At 38.5% G+C, this 24764-nt stretch overlaps 1 protein-coding gene across 1 annotated transcript in view; it reads right to left on the reverse strand.

Annotated features, from left to right (window-relative positions):
- Window positions 1-24764, reverse strand: part of nrn1la (neuritin 1-like a) — a 116195-nt gene that overhangs the window by 24686 nt on the left and 66745 nt on the right. The window contains exon 2 of the mRNA XM_084734451.1: window positions 14198-14342. Within this exon, the coding sequence (XP_084590577.1) occupies window positions 14198-14342 (145 nt within the window). The remainder of the gene's footprint in view (window positions 1-14197; window positions 14343-24764) is intronic.

The raw sequence follows: 24764 nt of genomic DNA on the forward strand, positions 1-24764 counted from the left end.
CGAGTGTATTTGTGTCACAGATGATATATGTTTCAGCAATAAAGCAGAACAAATAAGATAAAACAAAAATGTAGCAGGGTTTGAAGGGGTTACCAGCTGTCGTATCTGCATGTGCCACAGGTGAATTTAAGTTTTTATGTTTTATCAAACGAAGAAGAGCTTGATAATAAAACAAATACTTCAAACTTAACAGAAACAGAATAAACCTCATGGGCTATGGCATAATCCATATTCTGGCCCCCCGCTGCCTCTCTGATGCCCAGCCTCGCTCTCGCTCCTCTCCGCATCCCATCTCTTCTGCTCCCCCCTGCTGTCTTCATCGCTCCCAGAGTCAGAGTCCTGGTCAGAGCCGCTGTAAATCAGCTCGATCCAGTCTCCCTGTTGTCAAACAGCATGACCGAGCCCGGTCTCCAGCTCCAGCTAGAAGTGAACTGAGGGCCACTAGCCACAGGGCTAACTGAGCTAACAGCAGCTAGAGTAGACTATAGTGATATGCTGCCCCTATTTGTTTGGAGTTACCTTAGACAGGTGGCCATATTTTATGCATTGCCCCTTTAACACAGTAGTGCAATAAAACATTAAAGTTCTTGCATTCTAGCATGTCATTTATAGTATCAGGTTAAAATATTGATAAAGTAACTATGTGACTTTGTTGTGCTGTATTTACACCTCGTTGCTACTCAAGAGTGAGTTAAATATTATAGTAACCGTCTGTGTGTCTGTCCACAGTGTCTCCAGATAACAGGGAAGAGATTTGTCTGCCAGTCACAGGTACTGCTGCTGCCAAAGCTGAAGTGAGTATGTGAATTATTCATAAAACACACACCCAGCCCGGTGTTACTGGCCTTTACTACGAGCTTAGCACCAAGAAACACAATACCACCACAATCAATTTTTAAAAATATACTCTTTGCCCGACAGGATAAGCAATAACACGTTTTAGAGTATTAATTAAAGTTAAATAAGCTGAAATTGTGAGAGAGAGTTTTCTGATATAGACCTGTGTTAGCGATCGGGAGACTCCAGCTTTTGTTTGTGTGACTGTAACCATGGCAACAAAGGCCACATTTCACCTTGCTCTTTACCTCTTTACACTGTATAGATACTTCAGCTGAAAAGTCTGACTGAGGAGTTTTCTCACTGTTGTGCTACAGCTACATTTAAGTGAGATTTCTCTTCAGACAAGATTCATTTTTTATTATTATATGCATTGTATCTTTGTCAGTGGCTATTTATTTAGTTTTATTGAACAGTTTGCATATTGCACTTCAGATTACAAACTTGCGTAAGTCTTTAATCCTGTGGTGATCTTTGATTGAGCCCATCCTACTGAGTATCCACTCTCTCATTGTCCCCTGCATGTTTAATTAACACAGTAGATCTGGATTTTCTATCATTGACATTACTTTGTTTATGAGAAAAGCTCATAGATTCTACTCAGGAGGGATGTCGTGAGATGCATTACTGACCTTTTCCCTGCTGATCTCTGCTGTGTAGGACTAGAGATTCTTTAAATCTCAAGTTGACCCGATAAAGGTCTACAGACCACACATAAATTACATAAAGTGAGTATGAGTAACAGTGTGGCTTTTAACTTCACTGACCGCTGTGAAAACTTGCCTCAATACTCACAGTGACCTTTCATGCATTGCATCACACACTGGAATAATTGTTAATCAGTCTAATTCTTTTTTCTTTTCACTTAAAAATTCATTTTAGGAGATGTAGAAGTACATAACGGCAAAAGAAAGACATTGTTGTCTTGGTTAATATTAAATTATCTTAACAACAGACACTGACATCTTGGTTAATGTCAAGTTGACATAGGAAAGACATTGTTGTCTTGATTAATGTCAAGCTTTTCTTAGAATGACATTAACAGGTTATGTTGCCTTGGTCAACGTCAAGTTGTCATAACAAAGACACTGACAGGTTATGTTGTCTGGGTTAAGGTCAAGTTGTCATAACAAAGATATTAACAGATTATGTTGGCTTGGTTAATGTCAAGTTGTCATAAGAAAGTCATTGCTGTCTTGGTTAACATTAAATCATATTAATAACAGACATCAATATCTGGGTTAATGTCAGGTTGTCATAACAAAGACGATGTTGTCTTGGTTAATGTCAAGTTGTCCTAAGAATGATGTTAACATGTTATGTTGTATTTGTTAATGTCAAGTTGTCATAAGAAAGACATTGCTTGGTTAATATTAAATTGTCTTAACAACAGACATTTATGTCTTGGTTAATGTTAAGTTGTCCTGAGAATGACATTAACAGGTTATGTCATCTTGGTTAATGTAAAGTTGTCATGGGAAAGACACCGTTGTCTTGTTTAATAGTAAATTGTCTTAACAATAACATTGATGTCTTGTTTAATGTTAAGTTGTCCTGAGAATGACATTAACAGGTTATGTCATCTTGGTTAATGTCAGGTTGTCATAACAAAGACACTGTTGTTGTATATTTTCCATCGTAATAGCAGAGTGAAAATAAAAATCCCCCCAAAATACAGTTTTGCCCCGATTCTCAAATAATATAACATCTAAGGTACATAATTACTTTTGATAGCAAGTAATAAGTAAAGTAATCTTATTACTTTTTAAAGGAGTAATAAGTACAAAGTAAGTTATTAGACTTCCTGAACTCCCTATTACTGTGCAAATAGCAGGTGAGCAGGTGAGCAGTGCAAGGACCATGCACAAAATATGAGTTCACAACCTGGCAACCCAAAACTTCTTATTGATATAAGAATAATCATTGTAATGACTTATTGCTAATATTCAAAGCTTTAACAAGTGGTGTTAACTATTAACAAACATTTTAGTGATAACTTATAATGCCTTAAGGTAAAGTGGAAACTATTTTTCATCCGAACCTCCCCTTTTTCTTTTAACAGCTGCAGCAAAAGGTTACTGTTTAATTCTTTTGTGTCTAATTCCTCTGTATCTGTAGCCCCAAATATTTCCTTTTCACCTCTCCTACCCTGGATCCACAGTGAATGATTGCAACTGCATAATGCCTATTGTGAATATGACGAATAAAAGCAGTGCTGCACTCCTGGGAGTGCTCTGACAATGGAGCAGCCTTGGCCTAGATGCAAATCATAGCCTCTTATTCAGACTACAGTGGAGCGTGCATGTGTGTGCGCACGTTTGAGAGCGTGCGCGCTCGCCGATCTTCAGAAGGGAGCGCCGTGCTGCCTCCTCATTAAGTGGCTCTGTTAGAAACGCTAAAACCATGTTCCTGAGTGGAAAGAGGGAACTGAAAAGGAAAACAGAGTGGAGGGAAGGATGGAGGGAGGAGAAGGAAGACAAGAGAGAGAGAGAGGGAGGGAAAGAGAGAGCAAACAAAGAGAGAGGGAAGCATAATGGAGGGATGAAGAGAGAACGAAAAATAAGAGAAAGAAGAAGTGAGGTGAGGACACAGAGAGTGTAGATTGGAGAGAAGAGTGTATGTGCACTTGTAAGTGTGTGTGTGTGTGTGTGAGAGAGAGAGAGAGAGAGAGAGAGCTCTTATGTCCCTGCATTAGGCAACACTCACACTAAGGTGGCTGGGTTGCAGGATTAGTAGTTTAATTGGTACCTCAAGGAATAGAAGAGACTTAACAACAGTGGAGTGGTACCACTGGTGGGCTGCAGGACCATGGTGACACGCACACACACACACACACACACGCACACACACACACACACACACACACACACACGCTTATACAAGTTGTCATCCTACTTGTGAGGAGATTCTCTCGAACCATTCCCTTCTTTTATTTTAATCAAAAGTTTAAAATCTAAAATTTGAAAATAAAAATGCACAACATAAACGCACACCAATGCTCCTGTCACTGTCACAGGGGGGACATGATGCAAAGAAAAGAGGAACGTGAATGAAAGTAAGTACACTGCAAAAACAGCCCTACTAGAAAGAAATCATTGATCCTGACATTGTTCCCTTCTTCTTCTTTAATTTATTGAAGAAAGACTTTAGGAGAAATTTGACCTCTTCATTCATCTTCTTCTGACTACGAATTTCTATCTTAATTTAATATTTACAGTGCAAAAACAATACTGCAAGAAAGAAGGCAAATATTCTTAAATATAATCAAACTGCTTTAAGAAAAATAAATCTGTCACTGGAATAGGTGAATTTTGCTTGTTAAGAATTCTTAAAACTGGCTCATAAATCTATCCACATAAGACGATAATGGGCATTAAAATTAGAAAAAAAAAGCCAAATGTTTAATTTATTTCACGAAATACCTTTTTAAAGTGAGAAATCCGACCTCTTCATTCATCTTCTTCTGACTAAGAATTTAATTTAAAATCTTAATTTCAGTTTGCAAAAGTTTACAGTAAGACCAAATTTCTTTTTAAAAATTATAAAAACAACTTTGTCTAAAATGAAGGCACCAGAATCATTCTTTTTTTTTTTTTTTTAGCTTTTTTTTTTTTAATTAAAACAGTAATGGAAAAACTAGCTGCTTCACTGAAAAATATTGACAACATTGGTCCTCATGCAAGAACATTTTCATATTCTTAAGTTTCTCTTTCTTTTTTCATACAAAATCCTCGTACGAACACGTCATGCCAGATTCAGCAAACTCTCGTAACTTCAGATAACTGTGTAAACGATCTGCCTGTGTATATTTGACTGCATGCGCATGAGACTTGTAAATTAGCAATCAAACAGGATAATGTCGACATAATTATGAAGTGCAATTTATTTATGACACTCAAAATGTCTTTAAAACTAAAGAAATATACAGTCATTAGTGAAAACTTTGGTTTGGTTTGAATAACATCAGACTGCACATGACTCCTACGGCAGGTCTGGACAACTCATAAGTTGTGTTCATATCTGTAAGAAAATTCAAAAATTGGTGAATATGACAAGTTCTCCAAAATTACTCATACAGACCAGGTAAGAACAATCGTGGTTCAGGCATGAGGCCTAATGAGTCCTTCATCCAGTGACAGAGTGAATGTGAGAACAACATGGGGTTAAACTCTGACTGAGACTGAAACTTGGTGCTGTATAGTTGCTGGACATATAGTTTTCTGGAAGTAATAGCAGTTTTTCATATTTTCATATCTTATAATGATGCTGCCTGCAGGATCTGAATGCATCACTTAACCAAATGCAAATCACTGTACTGTGATTCATTAGTTTGTATTTAGATCTGAAAATGTCCTTTTGTGAGTTCTGCTATTTGTCATACATTTTCCAAATGAATTTTGCTGTAGTGCTGTCGTGTAGACCAGTTCTCTTAATAATGTGAAATGTGAAACAGCAGGTTCTATTTTCCACAGAGTCTGATGCACCCAGATTCGTTGACAGTGATTAAAAATAGATTAATTCAAACTTCAATTGTTATTTCATAAAATTCTTAAATTGAGAAGATGTGGAAATTTAAAGTAAGAAAAACACTTGTTCCTTTGTTGTTGTAGCTTGTTATTATTGGGTAAATAAAGCTCAATATTAGCTACAATATCTTATTAAGATAAAGTTAGATATATTTTCTTAAAATGAGATGACTTTGCTAATTCAAAACTTGCTTGACAAGATTATTTTTCTTTTTAGGCAAAAAATAAGACTTATTTTGCAGAAGCAAGGCTTTATTTACTGTGAGTACTTCATCGGAAGTGCTTGGATGGTGGAACAGCTTCAGACACCCCCTCTGCCCACACCTCACACCTGACATCGTCTGTGTCCAAAAGTTCTTATAACTTTCTGAAACTAACAGTTCTAATATTACTAGCCCGCTGCGCTGAGGTGAGAAAGAAGCCAACGTGTGACCTTTTTCCCAAACCTGTTTGTGCCTGTTCATTTCAGAAGAGCGGGGAAACTCCGACACTGGACCAACGAATGGTGTGACTACATTACTCACTCAGTGAGTCAGTCACACACTTTCTTGTTTCCAGTGCTCAGTCTCTTAGTCCATTGTTCCACTGTAGAGGGTTGATTTTACCACCAAGAAATAGTTATTATTTTCCTTGCAATTAACAGTAACACTCTTAAAATATACAAATTATCCCCATTGGTTCCCATCCTGGGGTCTGGGCCCCCCTTAGTGGGGTGCGCCAGATATCACAGGGGGTCCCCAACACTTCTGAGGTTCTGAGGTCTCAAAATCAGGATTTGCACATAGCAACTAAAATAACAATTTTAGGGTTCTTACACCTTTTTCAAAGCCAAATTCAAGCACTTTTCAAGGTGCATTTTCAAACTTTTCCAGCAACTTACAGCTGTGCTAAATGACATATTTATTCACAAAATGATGATTTCTTCTTCATCAAACTAAATCAGATGTTATTGTGCTATTGTCAACCACAATTATGTTTTGTGACAGAATTCTAGGGGGGGCAAATTAAAGGAAAACACAACAAAGTCTCATCTTTCAAAATGTGTCACCAAAGTAGACTTGACTTCCTTTTAGGGCATTTTCCTTAACTGATAGTCAAAAATATTTACAACTAATTGACTGATTAATCTTCAATAATTAATGTGCATGTTTTTTTCCTCATTTTTTGATGTTTGTTTTGGATAGTAAACCTTTGGAAAGAATCAGACACTACTTTAGGGGTCCTGAAGTACCTAAGCTTAACTTCACAGGCGACCCAAACCTTTGCTGTAGCTGTGCTAATGATTTCAACTGATCACCTGCCTTTAACTGATTAATTGTAATCAGGCCAGGCACGGCACCAGGATTTCAATTTTGGATGGGCCACAGTAACTTTGGCTGGGCCTTTTAATTACATAAGTTAACACTGTTTCCAACTGGTGGTCTCACTTAAAAAAAGACTGATATCATGCTGTGGAGGGCGACTAGCATGTCTAGCTGATGATCACTCTTTTAAAATTGTTTTTAAAAAAAACAATTTCAAAATGCTCCAGTTATCATTTTCTCCTGAACAACAGCCATATAATGACGTGTTATTATCATTTATGATAATAAATGTTGTCTTTTTTCAAATGGAAACCTTTTTTGTCTTAAGGGTGTATTAAAATTGCTGATTTAAATAATTAAAAATAAAAGTTCATAAAATGTATGTTCTCACAGTCATTTAAGGTGGGCCAGTTGTACAAGTGGGCGGGCCCAGGCCTGTTAGGATCGCCCACAATGCCACGCCTTCTAAAGCCCTCATCACAAAGACATGGGCAAAAATCTGTATTACCAGCTATAGGCATAACCCTTCATAGCCCTGAAATGGTCCACCCCCGACCCCCCTTCCTTGTATTTTCCCATACATTCCGTATTTTGTATGTTTTGCCCAAAATTATCACTGATTGGAGAGGGGTTTCTGGAATTGAATTTTGTTCAATCTGTATCCATCCTGTATCAAAGTCATTATTAATCCAATTCACTAATATCCACAGTTGGGCTGCCCAATAATAGTTTTTAAAACTTGGCAGACCACCTTTGTGTTTTTGTAAAAGAAGCGTGTTTAGCCTGACTCTGGGTCTTGTCTTCTGCCAGATATATTCGGATAAGAGTTTATCACACGTCTTGAAGGTAATTGCAGGTACTTGTATGGGCAGACACTGAAAAAGAAAGAAATCTCAGTTGCACATTCATTCGAAATTGATACCAGCTTCTTAATGTGAACATTTTCTGGTTTCTTTACTCCTCTCTGACAGTAAAGTGAATATCTCTGGGTTAAGAGTAAAACAAGACATTTGAGGATGTCATCTTAGGCTTTGGAAAACATCGATCAACATTTTTCATCATTCTGCGCAGTACTAGAAGGACAGGAGAGTGAAGTTTGAAGATATCAACGAGATGACTTACACTGCGGGGAGAGGCTCGCACACGCGCGTACACACATCCTCACAGGAGGATATATTCAAAATAACTCCATTAGGTTTTCCTCAAGGACTGTAATGTCATGCTTTGTAGAACTCAATGAAAATGTGTTTTGAACAAAAGGAAAATCCTTCCTTGGATTCCCTGGAGTCATGAGTCACAGGCGCTGAGCTGAACAACAACACCTCCCCGTGTGAACTATCTGATGTCTGTGAGCTGTATTGTAGAGGCCACGTATGGCGTCAGCGCCTGGTCATGCAGTTTAGTTCGTAAAGGGCTCATTCATAATGTAGTGAGGAAAGAGTGCTGCTCACAGTGCCTGCTATGTTGCATTAAATAACTGTTTATATTGTCAGCTGTGCATAGTGGCGTCCGTGTATACTGTGCTGTAATGATTCTGTCTACTTCAGGAGTTCAATATGATTCTGCTACTGTACAAATTTCACCTGACAGAAACACTGCTCTCAGATCAGTGATCCTATTCTAGGACCCTTCACACATTATGGCTCCACTCTCTGGTCGAGAGGATACGGCTGCTCAGGAAGATGGATGACAGAGGTATGTATAAATAGAGTGGTGAGATGATGACAGAGAGGGAGGGAGGTGGGGGTGATGGATAGATACAGGATATAGAGAAATTGAGTGGTGAGAGAAAGGGAAGGTGGGGATAAGAGAGAGAAGGGAAGTGAGATGTTCTGCATCTTTAATCAGCGTCATCAGGCCTCCAGCTAAAACAGTGAGAGGCTAAAAAGAGAGCTGCGGAGTGGAGATACGCTGGGAGAAGAGACGAGGCGGCGCTGGTAGGGAATAAAGCGCTCGAAGTTAAAATCACACTGAAATTAAAATGAACTTTTGCTCAGGAATCAGTAAATCCTTGGTGTTTGTTTTGATCTGTATACTCAGTCAAAAGTGTAATTACCAAAGAAATGACCAGAATTTTTTTTCAGTAGTGACTGCATTCCCTATATTAATGTTCTCCAGTGGGCATGAATATTTGGTTTACTGGTAATTTCACTGGTGCAGTATCTGTGTGAGTGTGCACTCTGAATGGTTTATCATTTAAAGGGATAGTTCACCCAAAAACAAAAACTCAGTCATTATTAAAAATGTTGCAGAATCTCCCAAACAAATTAAGTGAATGGTGACCAGTTTTCAAACAGCAAAAAACAAATTCCATTGTCCACACATGCAGGTGCATGTTCCTTTGTGACTCCTCACGTTACATCATGTCATGATTCAAATCATAACTTAGTTTATAGAAGTGATGTGGTTACTATTTGTTGCTGTTTTGAATGTCTGGTCGTTTGCCACAGTTACTCCTTGTCTGCACCATAAATGGTACATCAGCATCACAATTGTGTTCATGCTACACTGATGCATATAGGCTCTGTATTGTCTGCACATTTTAGCAGCAAATGAGCAGCCAAACTTTCTCTGCAGTTTTCCTTCAGTATGTATGAATGGTCCTGATCTATTCTTCCATCAACATGATGCATAAGCACTGCAGTGTGTGTGTGTGTGTGTGTGTGTGTGTGTGTGTGTGTGTGTGTGTGTGTGTGTGTGTGTGTGTGTTTGTGTGTTTGCAGTGGGTGTGGATGATTGAACAAGAGAGAGGAAAAAAGAGAATACTGGTGGCTGTGCTCATAACAAACAGCTGTTGGCCATTAGAGCAGAGTGATTAAAGTTTAGCAGTGAGGTTGTCTGGTGGCAGTAAATGTACAGTTTACCCACAAATAATCACTGCAGAAGAGTAATGTGCAGGCAGAGTCTGCAGGATCAAACCTGAGCAGCGTGAGCTGACGTCAGGCTGTGGAGCACACTCTGCTCCACCTACTTCTCAATACGTTTTCCTTTTTACTGGGAACCAGCCTTGCATTTATGTGCGTAATGTTGAAAAAAATAGACTGGAAGTCTAAATAACTGCTTTTGATAACACCTATTAGATGCAGCTATGAAGCAAGACGCGTGGTGCGGACAGCTGCATGGATTCAAATGAGAGCATTCCTGTTGAATGAGACGTGCAAGTGAAAAAAGCGACCAAGAAAGAGACCCAACACTCAGAGGAAATTACAGAAAGATTACAGAGGAGCTAAAGGGAGCTCGGCTCCCCTGAAAAGGACAGCTTGCATTAAGGAAATTAGAAGGAACACAATATTACTGACATATATAGTAAGATAAATAGAAAAATATATGCCAATGCTGTGTGTTTCTTGGCTCATTGTATTATAATTCCCAAGCATTTCTCTTCATTAATTTACACAGTCTTGTGTTAATTCGTTCTGACTTAGAGATTCTCCATAGACAGACATACAGACAGAACATGTCAGTTAGTTTGGTTCTTGCTTTTCATGGTTGCAAACAGAACTTTCAGTCGTAATTCCGAGAGTGTATGAAACTTGGTGTAAAGTCCTCCTGTATAATTATGTCTTTGTGGGTTACTTTTTAAGAACTCTTCATATTAGTTTAGAGTCACAAAGCTCATGATAATGTTGATACCTGTAAACAGAGCTTTAAAGGCCTTAAACAGCTTGCTAAAGTTTGCTAAACAGTGTGGATGTATGGTATGATTCATGAAGGGGAGTGTATGAGAAGGACAGAAATGTTGCCTGTGTCCCTCTGCTGATTTTGTCTTGTTTTTTTTGCTCTGATTAATAACGTGTTCTTTGATTTCCAAACAGTAGCCTCTATGTAATGTTATTTGCAGTATTAACTGTCTGCAGTAGTAACCCTGAAATTGACCACGCTTCCGTGCACCTCCATGTACGCTCCCCCGAAAACCACTGTGTAATCTGAACCCTGGGTAGAACTCTTCCTTAATATAATGCAGGACAAACACAGTACTGAGCTGCAGCCAACTCAGCAGGCGTTGAAATAACAAGAACAAAAAGCATGAGTGTAAGATCCACCAGGGACAGGGACAGGGACATGTCCCCCACTTCTTTTTTTAAACCAGCCAGATTCCAAGGTAGCTCTCATATTCTAGTGCTGCGTCCGATTGATTTGTCTACAACCCTGGCTTTCACCACCTGATCATCAATGTGCATATTTGACATTAATTTGATAGGAAACTACACCCAGTTGATGCAACACCAGCACACGCTGGGATAGTAATCAAGTAGTCCCACTCTCGCGCTGTGAGTGGTAGACAGTTTGTGACTAGAGCAGTAATGTCACTTGTGGAGTTTTCAAAGTTGCTCCAAGAGTTTTGCAGCGTGTCTCACTGACAAAGAAGGATGGGAGGAAGAAACAAGAACAACATTTTCCAGGAGTTTATCCTTTCAAATGAGCACAGGAAGCATGTGTTTTGATTCTAGTGAGGAGAAGAGAGAGGATAGTGTAGAAGGATAGTTTGGGGTTCATAGAGAGACACGGAGGTGGAGAAGAAAGTTAATAAATGTTTGATGAATTGATTTCTGTCAGTCATTGAATAATTGATATCTTTTTGCCATCTAAAAATGTGGCATAAAAGTTAAGTATGGACACATGAAGGTAAGAAGGATTGTGTTCATATAAGCCACTGACAGTGTGTGACGTCTCTTTATATGTATATTTCATATTTTGATACATATTTTATATGTTGTGATTGAAGTTGCATGTGGAAAATTATCTGTTGACTGTGTGTAGATCTATCAGTCCTGCTCTTCAAAGTAAAGCTTATTTTCCCTTGCAGGATTGTGGATTAAACATGCAAAGCATAAGACAGATTTTTCTGATGTATGATGTTTAAACAAAGCATGATAGTTATCTTAATCATAATGTGTTTCTTTTAATTAGTTGGGAATATGATAAAAGCCCGTAGAAATGCAGAAAATTAGCCTGATACCAATAATAAATAAGAATTTGACAATTTGTGGGTGGTTATTTTATTTTTGTTGTTAATATTCTCCTATTTTGTGCCAGGGATACAAAGAAAATCTTCATTAAAATAAAAACACTTAAAGGGACACTTCACCCCAAATTTATCCATCTAGATTTTTTCAGAGTTGCAGAGTTTTGGAAATATCAGCCTGTAAAGAGGTCTGCCTTCTCTGCAGTATAATGGGACTAAATAGGACTTGGCTTGTGGTGCAAAAAACATCAAAAAATACATTTGAAAAATTCAAAAAACAGTTTTTCTTTCCAAAAACCATGACCTAGTTACTCAAGATAATCCACACACCTTGTTGTAAGCAGTTTCATATAGGAACTATTTTCTTTCTGCAGTAGAATCTACCGGAACTACTTTCTTTCCACTAAAAAGAACCTGAAAACTTGAAAAGATACCTATGAATATTACATTAAATTAAACAGATTACTCACAAACAAAGGAACTGCAGTAATATTAATGCTAGTTGCAGCCTTATAAATGATGCACAGAACAAGATAAACATGTTGGAAGTAATTTGTCCTTCAGCTTCAGCTGACACCTCACAGACTGGTGGCAGTGTAGCAGCCATGCAGCATAAATCACTGTAATCATCCTGTTTGTTTAAATGAAAGACTCAATATCCCTCTCATATACTCCCAGTCAGTAAAATCATTTTTTATTTTATCAGCGAGTATATCACAGTCCTGTCATGTGCGCTTGTCAAAGACACAGCACGAGGGGAATTCTCAATGGCAACTGAAAATTTTGTTTGAAACAATGGAGGAAGAAATGTCAACAGGCTTGATGTCACTTTGGTGCAGCAGGTTCTTCAACATCATGCAGCTAACCGTCTCAGCACTGTTCTCTTATTTATGTAGCACCAAGGAGTCTGATTTAAAGCATGTAGTAAATGTAACAGCCCCAGTCCATGATTATACATGTCATGCACATTCTCCTTCACAACAGCAATGAAACCTGAGTGTAATGATCCACTGTGTCTACAGTATGTTTGCATGATCCTGTTTGAATAAATAAGTAAAATGTACAAGGTAGTTAGAGTGTTCGATCTTTTTGCAGCAGAAAGCTAAGGCTTCTGTCTTCTGCATCATGTTGCTCACAATGTTACATTTTGTGTGGTGCAAAACGTGGTGACAACAAAGTGAAGTGGTGCCGGCAGAGGCAGATTGGTAGATCATGTCAGAGAGAGTGAGGCAAGATGGTTTGAGTCAATACTTTGGATGTAAGGGTTGAACATATTTTAGGGATATGAAGGATTTTAAGATAATCTAGGCAACAACACTGAAATAAGCCAATATAGGCACCTGCACTTTCTATTGCAGATGAAACTTCAAAACACCTTTGCACTCTGCTGAAAGAAATGAGTGTAATTCAAGAACTAAAGAACGTATGGAGTGTTTGACCTTTTGGATCAATATGTTTGTGTGCTTATTCAGTAAAATTTGAGAAGAAAAACACATTTTTTAATTTATGAAACAATTTCAATACTTTAATCAGTTATGGTCCATAGACTGACTGGGGGTTTCCACCAGATGAAGCTTTGTGACGTTGCATGTGCGCCGCGGTTTTGTTCCGTCGTACGAGCGACTGCAGTTCCCACCAGCAGTGTTTCAGAAGCATTTCAGCAGCGGAGTGTTTTGCCCATCTGATTGTGTTTACTTGCTCTGATTTTGTTGATTAAGTCCTCTTTCCTTGCTCTTTGTGCTTCTACCATGGATAAACTAAGCTTTGAAATATCAGTTGTAAACATATGGATAAGAAACTGCAAGATACTGTAATGTTAGTAATGAAAGTAGATATGAGAAATGATACTTTAATGTGTACACGTTTGTGCACATGCGTCATGCCACCCCTGCATAAGTCAGTGCCCCACTTGGGCAACCCCTTTCAAAAAAGTCTGGAAACACCGCTGGAGGAACCATGGCTCCGGCACATCACCAGGCCATATTTCAGATCCGCCCAAAAAATCTTGAACATAGAAACTGTGAACAACAGTTTAAGGGTCTGATTCCACAATTTAGTTCTACACAGTTCTCAGTCTTTTCAGCAACTATTTTCTAACTCCCTTTTCCCCTTTACACAGACTTTAATGTCCACACACAGCTGTTTTAGTAAATATTCCTCTTATAAGATGTGAGCAGTGAGAGATTAGAGAGTGAAGGCTTAGAGCGCAGAGACTTCGATCAGTGTTATTGTACAGATGTACAGTCTGGATGAGCCATATTGATATCAGATAGCAGAATGACTGTGGAATTGTAAAATGCTTATCTGAACTTTTCTTTCCAAAATTCTTGCATACTCAGTTCCAGTTCAGAGAATGTGTACTGCTTCCCCCTGAGAGCTACTGCCTGTGTTTTCTAAACTCTCACTCAGAAAGGATCTGAATACTCACTAATACTGACCTAACTGCACTGTGGGCTTTACAAATGCATATTTGAATATTGAAATTCTGCAGACTTCCTTTTTAACTGACTTTTTGTGTTTTTTTAACAAGGGTTGGTGTGTGTGTGTTGTGATTACACACTGACCTGCAGATGGAGTGTATCTCGTGTGTGTCTTCGTCCTTGCGGGCGTTGTCGGTCAGACTGTCGCCCAGAGCCATCAGACACTGAGCAAAACCCTTATAGATGGAGTGACACCTTCTGGCTGCAGCAACAGGGCACGGGCTCAGCACTGTGAAAAAAACACACATACAGAGAAAAGATGAACACACACAAAAAGGTGAACACACTTTGTAACATGAAGTGAGCAGAGGTGGGAAGTAACCAAGTATGAATATTTGTTACAGTACTTAAGTAGATTTTTCAGGCGTTGTACAAGACGAAAAACAAGACGAAAAACAACGTTACAAGACAAAAAGCAACATAAGAAATGTAACGACAAAAAGATGTAACAAAGCAAAAACAATGTAAAAGCTGTAACAAGACAAAAAAGATGTAACAAGGTGAAAAACAATACAAAAGACATAATGAGACAAAAAAGACATAACAAGGAAGACAAAAACAACATAAAACACGTAACAAGACAAAAAAGATGTAACAAGACAGCAAGCAACGCAAAGGAGGTAACAAGACAAAAACTGTAACAAGACAAAAAAGACAATGAGACACAAACAACATAAAAGATGTACTATGACAAAAACGAAGTAACAAGATTACATAGATGGAACAAGACAAAAAAATGTAACAAGACAGAAGCAACATAAGAAGACAAAAACAATGTAAAATACGTAATAAAACAAAAAAGATGTAACAAGACTAAAAACAACGTAAAAAACGTACCATTACAAAAACAATAGACGTAAGAAGTTGAACTAAGAAAATGACAAAGACATAAAAACACTGTGCTTGTACTGAGTACAGAATGTGTGTACTGTTACCATTTTGGGGTTGAGAAATGAGTCAGAGCAGATATATCAACACAGCATTTGACAATAAATGTGTTTCTGTTTCTCTTTGTTAAAGGCTGCAGCTGTTGGACCTGAATGAGATGAGATACAAAGAGAGTCTGTGCAGGGAGCGACACTGCTGTCTATGCAGCTTTTTGTCTCAGTGATGGACTGAGAGGTTGAGTATTATCAATCATACACACAGAGCCGTGGACAGCTGCGGGCCCATCTGCAGTCCTTTCCCCTCTCGCTCATCCAGTGTTTAAAGGACGCTGCTGATCGATTGCTCACATCAAAGATAAGACAAGTCAAGGCTCGTTGACCAGGAAATGGAAACACAACAGAGGACAGAAGCCCAGTCCAACATGTCTTTATCCTCAGTGATCAGATTCTTTTCAGAGCAACAACACAGGCAATGATGTTTGAATGAGCCAAGACTCAATCACCCAAACAAGCCGAAACCAGAAAGACACCTTAACTTTACAATAACCTTATAATTACTGAACAAACCAAACAAGGCAAAGACAAAGATATTTTAGCTTGAACAGTCAAAAATAGCATAATGAGCAAATACAGAGGACAACAAAATAGAAGACAAATAGACCATTAAAGATTAGAGTCACAATGCTAGGAAATCCCAAAGTTTAACTAAATTTGATGTAAACTGGCAAAAGAAAATGCAAATGAGTGCTCCATTGACTTCCATTACTAGGAAAGATGAGCAGCAGGTGGCGACAATTCTCCAATCAGAAATCCAATTTGTAGAAGGGGAGGGTGCAACAAGACGGTGTAATTAAAAGAGCACTGGACGAATGTTAAAGATAATGGAAACCTGACATTTCTGTTTGATTCATGTATTAAAGTGAGGAAAAGTTCCATCAGGTTTGTGTGGAGACATCATGGCTGTATTATAAAGCCATGAGAGTAATGAGGAGACTGTAAGACTGTAAGCTCATTATCTCTTCTTGGAAAAACACAAAAAACACTGCAAGTACATACAAAACTTGAGAAAGTTTTTTCAAACTGTCTAATTTATTCATTAACCTTTTCTAAAATACGTTGATGGAAAAACTGCTCTAGACAGCAGTTTACACCTAATGGAGAAACGTAGTTGGCCTATCCCAATTTAGAAGACAAGCTAGCCACGTTCACTGAAGAAGGAACAAAACGGAGGCTAGTGAGGATAAGATCAACCCAGGTCTGCAGTTTCTGTAGAGATTTAACTGCTCTTAAACTGACATACTTCTTTGATCAGTCAGACAAAAGTTTATTTTTCTCACTTACATCACTCACTTTAGCTGAAGACTACTGACACCTTCAGGTCAACTCAGTCTGATCAGTTGTGAAGCCAGAGCGGTCATTTAGAGTTTCTGTTCACTTGACGAAGTCCAATATTTGCTCTCCTCTTGGCTCTGTTTTGGTCTCCACCATCTCCTGAGTGAAATACGTGTGCCTTCAGCTGCTAAATGCTTCATCATGTTAACCAGATAGTCTACCTTTGTCTGTCTGCCATCTGGAGCTGGGGAGGTTGTGTACAGTTTAAAGCATTTTATATTGAAAACAGCTGCCAGCTAGGGCCCAAAACTACACAGATGAGAGTGGTGAGTGTGAATCAAAATGGTAAAGTCGCTGGCCGGAACCACACTTGCCAACCCTGTTAATTTCCCAAGAGACTCCCATCTTTCGTTGCCCTCTCGCTATTTCCTCCTGGGATCACAATTCTCCTGCATTTCTCACAATTTATGACAAATTTTCTCACCTTTTTTCCTTTCCATTATCAAAACCCATTGCTGGCACTGTAGGGATGCCATGATACCACAAATTTAAAAATCAATGACAGGAATAATGAATTTCCACAATTCTTGCTACCTGATTCGATACCATGGGGAAAAAAACAAGGATAAAATTCAGTCATTGTTGTTTTTCTTTGCCACCTGAAATAAAAACTCTTCTGAGCTTCTAGGACAAAAGACTGAGGGGGAGATTTACTGAGACTGCCTCAAATCACTGTCAGGAGAGCATGTTGCCATGTCTGGAAAGTAATGCAAAAGTGAAGTTTGTTGCTTTTTCTGTCTCATTCTCTCCCTTTTTCCCTTCTTATTTTAACAGCTAATTTGAACAGAGTATTTGTACACATCTGCAGGTCTATACTATATTTTTAGCCTGGTGTTCAGCTGCACAGTGTGGAAAAAGAATCCACAGTTTCAAGATTGAACCTGTTTCGTCGTGCTTTGACCACTGATGAGTTGACAGAGCGCACTGGATGCGCCGCTGTGCGCACCGCTGCAGCCAGAGTGTGTGTGTTTGACTGAGAGGGACACAGAGACGGGGAGAGGAAGGTAGAGGAAGGACTACTGCACACAGTCTTTCTGGCAGTCATTAATACTTACCCTGACCACTTGCTTTGTCACTTGACCTGCCCGTCGTAACCTGTGGTATTTTCTATTTTCAAGTCAATCTGAACCTGCCCAACCTGTGGGTTAACTGGGTCGATCCACGCATCACACTGCAGGACTTTTTCTTTTGGATGAGTCAAAGAGGAGCTGTTCCTGCAGCTGCACATGTTTCTATCTGTTGTTCAGTGCTGGTAGATGTTCTTCTCCTTCATCATTTAACAGCAGACTACAGTACTTGTAAGCATCTATACTGTCCCTGTCATGTCCAGAAGAATTGTATCTCTGCTCTGGTACTATAAAAAAAATAGTATTGTCATGTCTTCAAAATTTTGGCATCAATTTTGCTGTTGTGGTGTACTTATCATTTTGTTATTTTCATTTCATTCTTTGGTTCGAAATCCTCCCTATTTTATATGTAGGTCTCAAGGTTGGCAAGTGTGGCCTGAACTGCAGAGCTGGGTGATAATTCTGTGTTTGTTCATCACTATAAGCAACCCTTTTCACATTACACATCAGAATTTTAACCACTGCTAATATAAAGATATTGATTATTGCAGCTTTAACATTAAAATGCAAATGCAGGACCTCTGAACTCTACGTGCACTCACTATATGCACTTAAATAACCTTTTGGAGAAAGGATTTAACCAGGAGCAACAATAACAACAAATGTCAAGCAGCTCAGGTAGCATCTTGTCAATTGTCAGCAGCGACTGTCAGGACACTTGGAGACAGAGAACAATCAACACAAGGTGTTTACTGTCAGTTCTGGGTACATATAAAGATTTTGGTAGGAAACGACATGCATGACGATCTGTGCTTTGGCAGGAAAAAGAGGAGTCAGATTTTTATAGCATTTTAATGGCAGGTGTCAAGATGTAATGGAGGTTACATACAACTATGCCTTTAGGTGTTTTTTTTTTTCCATCGTAGTGTTGCATACAATGATGTCTGATTTGAGGTCAAATGCCAGATCACACCATGACGGATCATTTTTAAATAAAGCTCAGCCACACATGTATGAACTGTATCCACACACACACAGTCTAGATACAGTTTTGTTGCAGAGGACGATTGGTTACTGAACTCAGTGGTTTTAATGGTGCCAGCCAGATTATGTTGGTACCTCTGAATACCAATTCATGTTAAATTTCAATGCCAAATTTGAATACCTAGGAGCGCATGTGGGTGAGAGTGTCAAAGAGAGCATAGAAAGAAAGAGAGAGAGAGAGTGTAGCAGTTCAAGTCACAGAACGCAGTGTGTGAGTCAGGGCAACAGCAAATTGGAAGTGTGGTTAAACTTTTCAAAAGCGGACACAGACAACATTCGCTGCAGTGTCTGTAAAGTAAAATGCAAAGTGCACCGTTTATCACTGAAGCTGCAGCTAATGTTAACACGCCTGCAGCCAGCGTCTAAACTGTGTAACTTAACCCTCCACAGACGACAAAAATTCAGGTGACACATGGACAACTACATCGACATCTTCAGCTGATTCATTTGCACACTGGATACGTTTTTGTTGAAAATAACTGAGCTGTTTTCACTGTCTTGATTGGCTTAGCATTTTTACTGGCATTAGCTAGCACTCCAACTCCTTCCCAGCATGCTATTCAGCATGCCACAACAGTGTGCCAGATTTATTAGTATGTCTGAAACCTTTGCATGAAACCAATATTCGTGAATTGCAGACAGGGAAATACTATAGTATTCAAGCGCAGTGGTGGCTGCAGGTTGAGAGAGGAGAGGGACAGATTTAATTTTGTGTGGTGTGTAAAATGCTAACTAAGTAATCTTTTATTATTTATTATCCTTTACCATTTAAATGAGATTTTTGTTATTACAGAGAGAGTACAGTACCAAAAAAAGTACTGAAAAAAAAGTCATACTGTTGGGTACCAATACTGAAATCCAGGTGCTCCGTATTTTTCTTCTTCTAATCTGCCGGTAACTCAGAGCTTCCTACAATGCAACAAACTGCCCCTTTAACTTTCTAAATATCATTAACAGGTTTCACTTTTTTGGAAACAACCACAACTTTACACTTCATAATGCACCGTTATGGAACAACAGATAAATAGTTCACAAAAGAAAATCTTTGTTTTATAGGCAGTGGATGGATAGAAATATTTGCTGTGTAATGGAGCTATTCGATGTATTATCTTACTGTGATTTTTGTTATAAATTCAGTTGCGACCTCACTGAATTTAAATGTCTTATTAATGCCATATGCCTTTCTAATCTTAGCAAAAAATATGTTACTGTGTTCTCAGTCCCCATCCCATCTGCCCACACCTTTTATTGATTAAAGGTGTTCAAACAAATTCACTCCATCTATCCAAACAGTTTATACCCTGCTCAGTCTTCTAGAAATAACATTTTGAATATTTGTTACCAATCAACAGTATCTTGAGAGAACTGAGATGAAATTCTTCAAATATCCAGTTCAACTCAAAACAAAGAAATTCACCACAAAATAATGAATGATTTTTATCCTTCCAGTGAATTTGGTAAAAAGATTTGATTTGAGAACAATGTGTGTGTTTCTGATACTGAAACAACATCTTTATATTTCATGTTCTTATATACAGTTGTTCTGGAAACAATTCATGGAACAGTTAAGTTGGAAAACTACAACACTTGTTACAAAGTTCAGGAATTGTCAGGTTTGGACCCAAAAGCAGACTATGTAGACCAGTGGTGCCTAACCCTGGTCCTCAGGGACAAAAACTGACTCCTGCATGTTTTAGATGTTTCCCTGCTCCAACACACCTGATTCAAATGATCAGGCTGTTGTCAGGCTTCTGCAGAGGCTTGATGTGCTGATCATTTGAATCATGTGTGTTGGAGCAGGGAAACATCTAAAACATGCAGGACAGTGGGCCCTGAGGACCAGGGTTTGGCACCACTGATGTAGACAGAGGGGAGCAGTTCAAAAGATATTTAATTAACAAAAGATCAACAAAAGCTTACACAAAAAAATGCAAGAGAGTCCTCAATCCGGGCAGGGGAAAAAAACAAAAATCCATACCAGGGAGAACCAAAATAACAAGCAAGCAGAATACAAGGAACACACAAGGAAAAGCCAAAACCAACGAGAGAGGATGAACCAACAACTAAGGGGACAAGACACAGGATTAAATACACTAGGGAGGAGGAGGAAAACAAGGCACAGGTGAGGGTAAGTCAGTGACAGGGGAAAATAATTAGTGATCAAAAAGAGCAGGAAAACAAACAAAGACAGGAAGTAAAAACAACAAAGACACACCAGGGAGAACCAAGACTACAAAATAAAACAGGAAGTGTCCAACAAAATCCAAAACCATGACAACACTTGTCTTACAGTTATAGATCAGAATATTTTTTGGTGCATTATTTGAAGATAAAAAAATTGGACCTGACAATCAGTGTTTTATTTATTGCAGCCAAATGCATTGTTTACAAGGATAAATTTATTAAAACCCCACCAGCTCCTTAGGTTACTATAATGAAATTCAACCACAGACAACTTGGAAAATGAATAAATAACTTAAAAACAATCCTTATTTGTGATTTATTCATTTTTTGGTTACTTTACATTTTGCAATGCTTAAATTATGGTTTTATGTTTTATCATGCTTAATTTAATGCACTTTATTCCTTTTTTGTAGTGCTTGTGTTTATGTTTTATATCTCTTTTGCTGTCTGTTCATTTCAGGTGATAAATTCTGGTGACTGTCTTATTGTTTGTGTATTCATCACTTGAATCACAAAGAAAAAACAAAACAAACAAACAAAAATACAATTAATATGCACACAGATGAGATTCTCTGCATTCCCCTGTGTTTTATTTCTCCCTAACACCTGCCATGTATGAAACAATATCATTTGCTCGTACGTATGTCTTATTGCCGCCTAATGACACAAGATTAATGCTATAAGAAACCCTCGTCTAAGCTTCTCCAAGGATTTCAAAGTCAATGCGTGCTTCATTCATGCACAAACACACACACACACACACACACACACACACACACACACACACACACACCCCTGGGACCCCAATCTTACAAAGTCATTTAGTTTGTTCATAGCTATTTACAATATCTCACCAAAGCTGTTTGCTGAATCAGACTCGAAAATATTCTTTGCAGAGAGATGTGCATTCGGTGGATGTAATTTGAAATAATTATCAGCAATCATTTAATCGTTTTTGGAACTGTACCAACATTTACAGAGGACGGGAGTGACGGTGAACTTAACTCTCCTGTACACGCTGCAGAGATCTCCTCTGTTTGATTAGGCTGATCCTTTTTTCATCTTTTTAAGCAGCAGCAAATGAACGTGAATCCGAGGCCCGAGAAGACGTCGAGGAGCGGTGAAGTGCCATGAAAACAGAAGATGGAATTATTCCATCGCAGGCTTTTAAATCCTATATCACGTCTCTCATTCAACTCAAAGCTTCTTCATCCTTTTCTCAACATTTCTCGCCTCGTTCCAAACCTTTCAATTACCGCACACATCTCAAATTTCTCAGTGATTTGACCTGTGTGTATTGACAGCTGTTTGGAAAATCAACTAATCAGAGCTTTATGGCCGAGACTTAGAATGGGGGTCTCAACCCTGACTTGTAGAAGTTAGGGCTTTTTTTAAATACTAATTTGTTTCCCCAAAAATATATGATGTATTAGTATAAGTGATGGGAAACAGCCAGAGATGGTAGGAAAATATTGTAATTTTGATTAAATGTCACAGGTATTTCTGGTCAACATTTTCTGCATCAGACATTCAAAGTGTTTACATTCAGCATTTATCTCTTTATGCAGAATTTAGGGGTGGGACTGCCAACCCAGGCGAGAGGGATTTGCATGCATGTAATCCAGCATTGATCTCATTAATATCAGCCTCAGTGTTTACTGTTCACATGTCAGAGCTGTGTTGAGGTACTGCTGATGCAAACGGACCATCCTACTGCAGATTCAGGATCAGAATCAGCATCACCATCATCAAGCGTCCGACTATGATGATGCATAAGATTGGACACTTTCTGAACCTACAATATGCACCTCTGCAGTGTTAATTTAGTCAATGAAAAGTTTAACACAGTATTTCTTGAGATGCTTTTATTTCATGACTAAACAGCGACAACAACGTAAATGTAAAAGATACTGACGACAAAAATTACACCAAAAACTCATTCATTTCATTATGCCAATGAATACAGATGAGACAAAATAGTTGGTCGGGTGGACAAAATAATTAGATCACAGTAATCAGCCACCTGAAGGCACTAAAAATCAAACAGTGTGTGCCTCATCGTCACCAGTGGCCAAGAAAGAGAGAGACGACCAGCCTGTGAAAACTTTTGTTTCATATTCAAACCAAAAGTAAGACCAGTGTATTGTTTCCAATTAAGACGAGCGCCTTCTGGGTTAAAGATGTGCGCAAAAGACATCTGAAAATGCCCCGCCTCACATAGTCTCTGTCAAGATAAATACCAGTTACATAAGTTGTATATATGTTAAATCCCTTTAAGAACTTAAAGTAGACTAATATTAGTGTAGGTAAAGGTGTGTGTGGATTCAGGGCGCATTGCTGTGCTCCGTTAGCATATTGTGAAATTGACGTCAAGCTCAAAGTAAAACGTCTCCTCTTTCTAAAAGCTCATTGATGATTTCTTACAATTAATTAACAGATGCTTACTCACTTAGCAAACATTTAACATAGTTCAGTATTAGTTGTAGCCCCAAATAGAGTGATTAAATGTGATGTTTCATAGATAATGCGGCGCACTTTACACATTTTTACTGCTGACTTATTGAACCAGAGCTCAACTGAGTGACACATGATGCCGAAATTAGTAGCAAACTTCAGTAATATATATAAAAGTCAGTTTGACCAGGTAATAAATATGATCAGTGTCTGATAACCAAAAATGAAAGGACAAAGAGCACGGCAGCAAACATGATGAAACTGGACGTCTACAACACAGACTATATGAGTTAATGTCAAAAACAAAAAAAAACAAAAAAAAAACTAAAATGAATGGTCCACTGACTACATTCTGACTAAAACAAAACAAGAACAAGGCGCTAAAACGTGACTAAAACTCACTAAAATGCTCAGTAAGACACTAAGTCTAAAACTACACAAAATAAAATTAACACTGCCCTTCTGTTTGCTACGTCATGTAATTAAACCACATTAGCTTCTGTGTGCTCGAGGTCAGACTGGAGACGTTACCGCTCAAGTAAAAGACGTGTCAGTACTTTATTTTCCTGCTTTAAGCCTTTATGTAGACAGGACAGCTGAGGGTGAGTCAGGAAAGGGGGAGAAAGTGTGGGGGACAACTGAGCCACCAGGGAACCCGTAGCCTACTTCATTTTTAGTTACTTATTTATTTACAGAAATCACAACATATCCTCAAAAATATTGCAATGTCTTGGAGGCAGAGTTGGACAGAAAAAGGCCAAGAATACGGCAGCAAACATGGATGAAACTGACAGCTATATTTCTTCACATCAAAAACATTGCCCTCATAGCAAATTGCTCCAACAGCTTTGCTGAATGACAATGATGTCGGCAGGACAGATACATTAGTTGACACTGATTGATTGGACTGAATAATGCAGTGAAACAAAAATGTAATCGGCAGTGATTATGTCCCAGTCTCTGATAGCGTGGGAGACAGGAGGGGCTGCTTCAGGTGGAGAACAGACAGGAAAACCAGACTTAATAAAGTGTCAGTTGACTGACTCAAATAGAATTTCAAATATTCTTAAATATATTTGTGTCGAGGATGATCCATCATCCCTATCGTGTCTTCTTTCCTCCCTCCTTGTTTCGCTCCTCACTTGTGGGACAAGTGACGGAGAAGGTGGAGACAAAAGGGGGTGTAGCGAATTGTTCTGGCAGCTTCTTTCTTTTGCCATCTGTTGCTTCTTCCTGTCTTTCTTCTGTTTGAATTAATCTATTTATTCATTCCTCTCGAAACTTCTGTCTCAGAACGAGCAATGCACACCAATGACTACCTGCCTATTGAATTACAGCGTTTGAATAGTTGCATATACATGAGGGGGGATTGACACAGCGTGGGACTCACTCTCGATGAAAATAGAGCTGATGAAAACTGGGAACTTAAATTTAAAAACACATCCATTATCAACAAGCACAGCAGCTTGATTTAACTGACTTTTAAAAATACATCATTACAAGCTCTGCATGTAAATTCCTACAAGTAAGTAAGTAAAAGTACAGAAGTATTCTCAGCTAAATGTATGTACAGTATCAAAAGAAACCACAAATTCATGGGCGAGTTGAGGGGTAGCATTTAGC

Source organism: Lutjanus erythropterus, chromosome 13 (assembly GCF_056507025.1).
Source record: "Lutjanus erythropterus isolate fLutEry1 chromosome 13, fLutEry1.hap2, whole genome shotgun sequence".
NCBI classification, from domain to species: Eukaryota; Metazoa; Chordata; class Actinopteri; order Lutjaniformes; family Lutjanidae; genus Lutjanus; species Lutjanus erythropterus.